Consider the following 9,737-nt stretch of genomic DNA (forward strand, 5'->3'; position numbering starts at 1 on the left):
CCAGGTCTGGTGACCCATGCAAAGCCAAGCCATAGTGAGATGCTGTGGGAGGGCAGAAGAGGAAGAGATTACTTCCGCTTGGACGATGCGGAGGGGTTCCTGGAAGAGGTGGCATTTGTGTTCCGCCAGCAAGGAGAAAAAAGAGAGAAGTTCTAGGAGAAAAAAAAGAGAGGGCATCAAAGGTTAGGTAAACAGCTTGGGCAAAGGAATAGAGAGTGGCCAAGGTTTACCATCTCAGCATCAGCTTTTTTGTCTTAATATCCGTTTTTGATAGAATCCTTTCCAAACTGTGTGAAACAGGAGATGATGCCAAATGAGGAACAGCAAAGCTTTTTTTTTAACGACTCGAAGGATAATTTTTCTCAACATTATTTAAGGCTCAACACAGCAGTGTCCTTTAAGGATTTTTGATATCTTAGCGAAGGATGTAAATCCCTAAGCTAAGAGAGTCCAGGCCTGTATGCTTTGAATCTGGTTTTTCATTGCCTTTTGGCAACTTATGGTAAGGCAGATCGTGCCATCTCCTGCTGTCTGCCTGCTTGCCTCCCTTTAGAACATCCTCTTCCTCCTCCTCTCATTTTCCAATTTTAAACTCCTATAGTGAAAGAAATGCTGGTAACCTACTTTGTTAAGTGAGAGTAAACAGGTTCCTCAAAAAAAAAAAAATTGACATCGCCTATCACACATGGATTTTTGTGACATTTTGCCTGCTCAGAAGACATTTCACTTGTATGCAGAGTCGTAACTATGTTTTGAATATGTTAAGATACTCGGAACCCAGGTTAGAGACATTTTGTTTATTCACTTACAACTTTGAGGACCACCTACATGGGAGGCATTGAAAGGATAAAACATTGATCTTGTCCTTTGGAGAAAAGATGTGTAAATGATGTAAAATAAATTTGTGAATATTGCTTGCTATGTTTGCCCTATTGATTGAAACCACAGTAATTTCAGTATGTGGGCTGGCAATTCTGGGAATAACCACCTTAAATAAACTCATATTAGCATTTCTCCACCTTGGTTCTGTATTTCACCACCTCTCACATCCTCAGAAAACTTCTTTCAAACATATCTCAATCATCCTCCCCTCCATCACTCCCAATGTTATCCATTTATTTTACCTCCTTGTCCTTTTCCTTCATTGTCTATTCATATTCAAGTTTTCCTGTTCTAAAGAAAAAGGAAGAAACCACTCTGTCACTCTAGATTGTGCTCTGGTTACTACTCTCTCCCTGCCTTTTCCTTCACAAGTGTCTTAAAGGTAGTTTACACTCATCTCTGTCAACTCAACACCTTCTCCCTCCCCAACCCATGGCTGTGTAGCTTCTGTCCCCATCACATCCCTGCACTGTACTCGGTCATGGTTTCTTTCTCTCTTTGTAGTGTCACTTGAATACAAGCAAAGAATGTCCAGCATATATGGAGCTGAAGTTTCACATTAGAGTTAAAACTCTAATCTAAGAAACTTGCTGGAAAAAAAAGAAAATATAAACCTACAAAATGAAAGGGCTCACAAGGACTGGGGGAAATGACCCCAGAATGACCAATTCTGATAGCTAGCCTCTTAAAACTATTAGGAATACTAATAATAAATCTTCAAGGCCTCCATGCAAAAAGCTCAGATTATTTAAAAAGGTAAGAAAAGTAGGCTGCAGTACATTAAAGATGGCTGTAAATTCTTTTTTTTAATTTTTAATTTTTTTAAATGTAAGTATAGTCAGTTTTCAATGTGTCAATTTCTGATGTACAGCATAGTTTCAGTCATATATACATACATATATTCGTTTTCATATTCTTTTTCATTGTAGGTTACTACAAGATATTGAATATAGTTCCCTGTGCTATACAGTAGAAACTTGTTGTTTATCTATTTTATATATAGTAGTTAGTATCTGCAAATCTTGAACTCCCTATTTATTCTTGCCCATCCCCTGAACCCCTTGGTAACCATAAGTTTGTTTTCCATGTCTGTGAGTCTGTTTCTGGCTGTAAATTCTTTATCTCTTCTTTTGATCCAGGCTGGCCTAAGTGAATTGCCTGACCAATAGAATGTGTGATGTTATGGACTTCCAAAGCTAGGTCAGAAGAAGTCTTGAAGAGTCCACCTGGGTCCACAAGGGAACACTTGCCTTTAAAGCCCTGAGCCACTATATAAAATATCTAACTCCCTGGGAAGAGCATCTGAGCCTACATGGACAGCAAAAGGGGCCTACCTGATTCCAGCTGATACGAGTGAAGTCATCATGCATTTTCTCTATCAGTCCAGTTATCAGCTGAATACCACTGAGGAGCCGCAGTTGAAGCCACGTGGAACAGAAGAATCATCCAGCCAAATCCTACCTGAATTCCTGACCCCAAGGATTGTAAAATTACAATCTAAAAGGTTCTTACTTCAGCTGTTCCTTTTAGGGTAGGTAGTTTGTTATAGAATCTAGTAACCAGGTATTTGGCATCAGACTTCTCAAGAGCAAAGGAAGGCAACAGTGATGCAGCAGTTTCAGCATTTTCTAAAAACTCAAGGAAAGAAGATGCAAGCTAAGGATTTTATATCCATCCATCCATGCTGTTTTTTAAGCATCAAAAGCTATATAAAAAAAAAGAAAGAAAAATATTTTTTAAATGCAAGAACTCAAAAAATACTATGCACATAAGCCCATACTAAGTAGCTACTAGAGCAGGGGTCAGCAAGTTTTTTCTAAAGCACCAGAGAGTAAATATTTTGAGTTTGCAGACTTAACTATTCAACCCTGCCAGCCAGCACAAAAGCAGCCATAAATAATATGCAAATGAGTGGGTGTGGCTATGTCCCGAATAAACTGGATTTACAAAACTAGGCAGCAAGCTAGATCTGGCCGTGGGTTGCAGTTTGCCACTCCTATACTAGAGGAAAAGAAAGAAAGTTATTTCTTCCAAAAAAAGCACAAGGCCCATATGATTTAAGAATATAATCATACTGTGGCCAAGTGGGTTTTATGTATTAATTTGGTAGAACTACCATAATAAAGTACCACAGACTGGCCTAGAGAACAGAAGCTTGTCTCCCCAGAATTCTGGAGGCTAGAGGTTCAAGAACAGCCTTGCTTTTGCACAGTCAGCAGGGTTGATTTCTTCAGAGGCCTCTCTCCTTGGCTTGTAGATGGTCGCCTTCTCCCTGTGTCTTCACATGGTCTTCCCTTTGTGCTGTGTCTGTGTCCTAATCTCCTCTTATAAGGACACCAGTCATATTAGAGTAGGGTCCACCCTAATGACCTCATTTTAACTTAGTTATCTCTTTAAAGACTTTATCTCCAAATATGGTCACATTCTGTGGTACTAGTTAGGACTTCAACAATCTAAATGTAAAAGCTAAAACTATAAAGCCCTGAGAAGAAAACAGAAGTGTAAATCTGTATTATCTTGGGTTTGGCAAAGCCTTCTTAGATACACCACCGCAAGAACAAATGACAAAAGGTACAATAGATAAACTGGACTTTCTCAAAATAAAAGGCTTTTGTGTGTCAAAGGACACCATGAAACAGTGCAAAGACAATCTACAGAATGGGAGAAAATACTTCTAAATAATATATATGATAAGGGATGTATAACCCAGGATATATAAACCACACAACAATTATAAAACAAATAACCCAAGTGAGAAATGGGGAAAGGATTTGAGCAGACATTTCTTCAAAGAAAATGTATAGATGGCCAATAAGCACATGTGAAGATGCTCAACATGATTAGCTCTTAGTGGAATGTAAACCAAGGACACAATGAGATACTGTTTCACCCCGACTAGGATGGCTATAATCAAAGTCACAAGCAGTAACAAGTTTTGGTGAGGGTGTGGAGAAACTGGAACCTTGATGCTTTCTGGTAGGAATGCAAATGGTAGGAACAATTGCTCCAGAAAACAGCTTGGCAGTTCTTCAAAATGTTAGACATGAAGTTATCATATGACCCTACAATTCTACTTCTAGGTATATACCCACACAAAAACCTACACACACATGTTCATCAAGTCTTATTCCTAATAGGCAAAAAGTGAAAACAACCCTAAACTCCATCAGCCAATGTATGGATAAACAAAATGTGGTAAATCCATCCATATAGTGGAATATTATTTAGCAATGAAAAAGAATGGGGTACATGTTATAACATGGATGAACCTTGAAAACATTATGGCAAGTGAAAGTATCTAGTCACAGAAGACCACATATTACATGATTCTATATATGTGAAATGTCCAGAATAGGTAAGTCTATAGAAACAGACAGTAGAATAGTGGTTGCCAGGGGCTGGGGTGTTGAGGGATTGGGAAAGAACTGCTAATGGGTATGGGGTTACTTTTTGAGTTGATGAAAATGTTCTGAAGTTGATTGTGGTGAAAGTTACACACTCTGTGAATGTACTAAAAACCACTAAAGTGTACACTTTAAATAGATGGATTGAAAGTGGATTATGTCTCAGTAAATCTGGTTCTTTGAAAAAAGAGAGCTATAAAACCATCTTGAAAGACACAAAAATATACTTGAAAAAGACAATCCCTTGGTTTTGGTTAAAATATCTCAATATCATCAAGATGACAGTTCTTATGTTAATTTATAGATTTAACAGGTTTCCCCCAAAAATACAAACAAGTTTTTATGTAGCTAGACAAATTGATACCAAACTTCATGTGGGAAAATAAGCACTCAAGAATAGCTAGTAAAACACTAAAAATGAAGATGTATGAGAGGTGACTAGTCCCAGCAAATATTAAAACATAACACAGAGTCTCTTGAGTGAAAACAGCATGGTTCTGACACAGGAATAGGCAGACAGGTGTAACTGAAGGGAAGGTACAGAAATCAACCCCGTACATGATTAACAGTCAATGGCTGCAGCAAAGGACTTTTTAATGAGTGGTGTTGGGACAACTGGACAGCTATCCACAGCCTTACTCTGTTGGTGAGATTACGGAAGACAAGTATTACTAGAGGGAATTAAAAATAGTACAGCCCCTATGGAGCAGTATTTGGCAATATCTAATGAAACAATTGGGATATTTACCTTTCAACCTAGCACTCTCATTTCTAGGAATTTACTCTAAAAATAACTCCAAAAATAATATGTAGCTTACATATGTAAGCTTCTTCATTGTACCATTAATTGTATTTGCAGGATATTGGAAACTACCTAAATGTCCAGACACAGAATACTGGTTGAGTAAACTGTGGGACTTACAAACAATCAGCTACTGGGGAGCAATCAAGAATACCTTTACGAGTTGGGGGGAATAAAAAAAAGATTATCTTTATAAACTGACATGAAGTAATTGCCAGGGTCTGTTATTCAGTTATAAAAGCAAAGTACAAAACAAATATAGTGATTAATGAAACTATGAGATGTCCATGAGATAGAAGATGCCACAGCCATTAAAATCACGATGTGAAAGAATGTTTCATGTCTTGGAAAAGTGCAAGACAGTATGTATCACAGGATTCAAATTTTGCTTAAAAATTTGCACGAGAGACAAACAACCCAATAGAAAAAGGGGCAAAAATATAAGCAGACATCTTACAGAAGAGCAAACACACATGGCAAGTAAACATATGAAAAGGTCCTCAATTTCATTTGTATTCAGGAAAATGCAAATTAATGCTCAGTGTTATACACCTACTAGAAAGGCAGAAGTTTTAAAGCCTGACAATTCCAAATGTCAGATAGGAGGTCAATCAGATGGGAACTCTTCTGCATCAATGTTGGGAATGTAAATTGGTGCATCTGTCTTGGCAATGCCTCATAAAGGTGAACGCTGCATACTTTATATCCAACAATTTCACCCCAAAGACACTCTCGACACTGCATCAAGAGACAAGTACAAGCACTAGTTATATTGGCAAACTGCTAAGAACAAGCCAACTGTCCAGCAAGAAAAGGATGAATAAATAGTGTATATCTCCACAATGGAAATATTAAACAGCAGCGAAAATGAAAAAAACTGTATCTACATAAACAACATGGAAAAAGTGAACCAACGTATTTTTTAAGTAAAAAAAGCAGGAGACATAGGAGTATAGTACGAGCCCCACTTTTATGCTTAAAATCAAGTAAAGCCAAACAATTTGTAAAATTACTTTTATAAAGCAAGGAAATAATAAATCCCAACTTCAAGGAAATAGTTACCCTGTGGGAGGAAACAGTAGGCTGAGAGAGCAATTCGGTAAGTGACGTTATTGTCAATTATTCATGATGTTTTGTTTCTTGGTGCGTGTGTGTATGTGTGTAATGTTAATGTATTTTTGTGTATATCAAATATCGTATTTTTAAAAGATAAAGGGAAAGACTTTGTGAGTGTGTGTGTGTGTGTGTGTGTGTGTGTGTGTGTGTTGTGCTCCCTAAATAAAAGAATGGAAGATTATAAATCAAAATATTAGCAGAGATGATCTCTGAGTGGTAGGATTAGGAGTGATTTTCATTTTCTTTGTTAATATTTTCAAAATATCTGAAATGAACATGTACCTCTTTGAAAACTGGAAAAAGTACTTTAAAAAAATCTGTAATAGAACCTGTCACATTTTCATTCTGCAGTCAAACATTCAAGTCTTAATTTCCATGATTATAAATGATCTGGGGCAGAGGTACGCTACAGAACCTCCAAGGTCATTTGCAACACCAGGTTTGGCCAGGTAGTGATCTGACAGTGGCAGGAATAAAGCTGCAGCAGGATGTAAAGAGCTGCGTAGGAGGGCAGGCACCTGCCGGCTGAGTGTCATGTGGGCAACAGGAAGGTAATAATGACTCAAAGAAAATAATTTAATGAACCTGAAACCACTCCTTGAAGTCATGGGTCTACTCTCCTGCCCCCCAACCCCCAGCAAAAACTCCCAATAACATGCAGATAAGAATACTGGGAACAAAATATCACAATCCCATCCTTGTATCAAATTATAGTAAATTGACACCATAATGTGTGTCATTCTGTTCTCTGGCACTTACAGATGATACAACAGGACTGGAAAGGGGCCCGGAGAGAGTGATTAAAACAGCAAGCAGAAAACATGTCCTTTACATAACGACAAGTAAAAACCAAACCCTGGCCTTCAGAGGATGATGAGAGCTTAGACTTGATGTGCCTAGGATGTGCGTAGTTGGAACCCACATACAGTCACCAAATCTTAGAATGCCAGCACTAAAAGCAGCTAGTGGTGATTGAAAGAGGAAGATTTGGAAGAAATAAATAGGGAATTACTATTTTGCACAGTGAGTAGCAATGTGTAAATCCTTCCCTCCAGAAGCTGAGTCATTGGTTCTCAGTCTTATCCACACGCATGATGGTGACGCAGAAGACAAGTTGGGAGGCCCTGGCTGGGGATAGGATGACCAGGAAGAGGGGCAGTGCTGGGACAGGACTCTCCCACGCTCCCTAGCATCTTGTGGCTTCTGAGAGTCTGTGACTACCTGTATGGAAAACCTTTATGAATGAAACCTTCTAAGATTAGTATCGTGAACAGCAGTACTGCTCTTCCACAAAACTGTGCTTTGGTGTCACGATGAAGATTGCACTGGACTGGACAGTCCGCGATGGTATTTTCTGTGGGCTTGTGATGACAGGCGTGATCTATTCTGTCATAGTGTGGAAAGCTTAGGAGGCCAGAGCCTAAATGATCCCCCAAAAGATCCTCAAGAATAACCCCAAGACTATAACTCAATTAAAAATTTTTTTAAAAATGACCCCAAGAGTTTAGCAGATACGAACTAGTATAGACAGAATAGAAAAACAACAAGGACCTACTGTGTCGCATAGGGAGCTATATTCAATAGCTTGTAATAACCTTTAATGAAAAAGAATATATATATATGACTGAATTACTGTGCTGCACATCAGAAACTGACACATTGTAAATCAACTATACTTCAATTGAAAAAATTTTTTAAAAATACTAAAAAGTGAAAAAAATAAAAAAGAATTACCCCAAGAAGGCAAGCCAGAGGCCACAGTCTCCAAAATCTCCTAGGGTTTGCTAGTTCATTATTTATGTGATACTTTCAGATACCCCCAAAGATCAGCAAATTCTGTGTTGACTAAACTTTCTAAACTGGCTCAAGATTAGTAATTTCAGCTGTTCTCAATCTGGCTGCAGGCCAATCACCCGGTGTGCTTTTGAAAAAAATTCCAACATCTGGGGCCCACCCTGAATGAACTGAATTTTTTTAAAGTGCCCCCAAGCGATATAAGGCATAGCTGAAGTGGAGAAACCCTGAGCTTCTCCACTGGTTAAAGTTAATTATTCAAAGAGGTTCTGGTTGTAGGAAGAGTGCAAAGGACACTGGCCGGCAAGCTAGGCTGGAAGGAAGAAGGCACTTCTGCCCGCTCGCTGGTGCCCACACGTGCTTGAACACCATGCAATCTGCCTGGGTGCTGAGGGGAGGGGGAGGCTGAGCTGCTTTACATTCCAGAAGGTACCAGGCAGCTTTGGGCTTTGGAAATGGAAGTTTCTCGGCTCCCTGTGTTCGTGTGAGGAAGGAAAGACAAAAGAGTTATGCGGTCCCCACTTCTGTGTCCCTCCTCAGAGCCAGAGAGAAGGATACGGGAGGCCCACAGCCCCCAGGAACAGGAAAGCACTTTCTTGTCGCTCAGGCTGAGCTATTCCATCTTTTTGTGCTTCTCAACACGTGCCGATGTCCCTGTTCTGGGGTTAAGTCTTCTGCTCAGTTATGTTCCTCATCTCAGCATCTCAGCGCTCAGGAGCAGTCCAGGGCCTTTTCTTGTTCCCCATAAGGAATTCCTTTAGGGCCTGGATCAGCACCACTGAGTGCTTCTTGGACCTACTCAGGGGCCTCTGTGGCTCCATCTCATGTCATATTAAAGGTGCTTCCAGGATAGATCAGAAACACCATATGCCTAGAAAATTCCTCCTCTACCTCACATTGGTATCTTTCCATCTTTTACGAAAATGCAGGAGCAATGAGCCCAAATTGCAAAAGGGAAAAATATCACCCAGTTGGAACTGGAGGGGCCACCAGAGCTGCAGCAAATCATGTGGAACACGGGGGAACCCAGTAGCACCCTCCCTGCTGGCAACTCCCCAGCACTGCTGCACAGAGCTCTGCGCCCCTGGGGCAGCCATCACACCGCCTTTACTCCTCCCTTAAATTGGCAGCACCAGCTCTTCAATTGTTTCAACTGCAAAACCATTTCAGTGTAGGGTGAGGGAATATCCAAAAACAAACTTCATCCACAGAGGCACCCTCAGGTACCCAGGCGACCCACTGGGAACAAACAGTTGGATTTGATTTGCTCGGGTTTTGAAAGGCACATCTATCACCTCATTTATTCCCCAACCTGCTTTTTTTCCTGCCTCCATGGTCTGCTTACTCTCTCCACGCATCAGATGCTAATGTCTTACCTCATTCATTTGATTTTATACCTTCACTGTCTCCGTCAAGGTCTGTCTGCATCCTGTTTCAAGGTCCAACTCAACCTTCACCTTCTCCAAGGAGACTCCTTCCTTAGACTGAACTTCACTCTGTTCTGACCACTTTTATGTTGTATCCCCTTCACATTCAGGCCCAGGTGTAGTGCACGGGTTTTTGCACATATGGACAAGTTGCTTAGTGAGTAGTTTGGGTTGTTTCATATGGGCCCATTCTGTTTTCTCAAGTTCCTCAAACCCGGGACTCATGGTCAGAACACAGGATGATTAAGAGCCTTGAGTGATGAGAGGGAGGCCTCGGGTTTGGGTTGGGCCTCAGAGGGTCTGCACCTGCCT

The 9,737-nt window shown here is 40.1% G+C and overlaps 1 protein-coding gene across 13 annotated transcripts in view; it reads right to left on the minus strand.

Annotated features, from left to right (window-relative positions):
• DTNB (dystrobrevin beta) overlaps positions 1-2,290 on the minus strand; it is a 214,536-nt gene extending 212,246 nt beyond the window's left edge. For 4 of the 13 annotated variants that reach the window (XR_004326185.1, XM_032497160.1, XM_032497168.1 and 1 more), the window contains exon 1: positions 2,217-2,235. Coding sequence is in view for 7 of the 13 variants with exons in the window: in XM_032497159.1 (XP_032353050.1) it covers positions 2,217-2,248 (32 nt within the window). In the remaining 6 variants the exon portion in view is untranslated. Of the gene's footprint in view, positions 1-2,216 lie in introns of all 13 variants that reach the window. The other 9 variants (XM_032497159.1, XM_032497170.1, XM_032497166.1 and 6 more) reach the window with 6 other exon arrangements.
• Between the last annotated feature and the right edge of the window lie 7,447 nt (positions 2,291-9,737).

Source organism: Camelus ferus, chromosome 15 (assembly GCF_009834535.1).
Source record: "Camelus ferus isolate YT-003-E chromosome 15, BCGSAC_Cfer_1.0, whole genome shotgun sequence".
Taxonomy (NCBI): Eukaryota; Metazoa; Chordata; class Mammalia; order Artiodactyla; family Camelidae; genus Camelus; species Camelus ferus.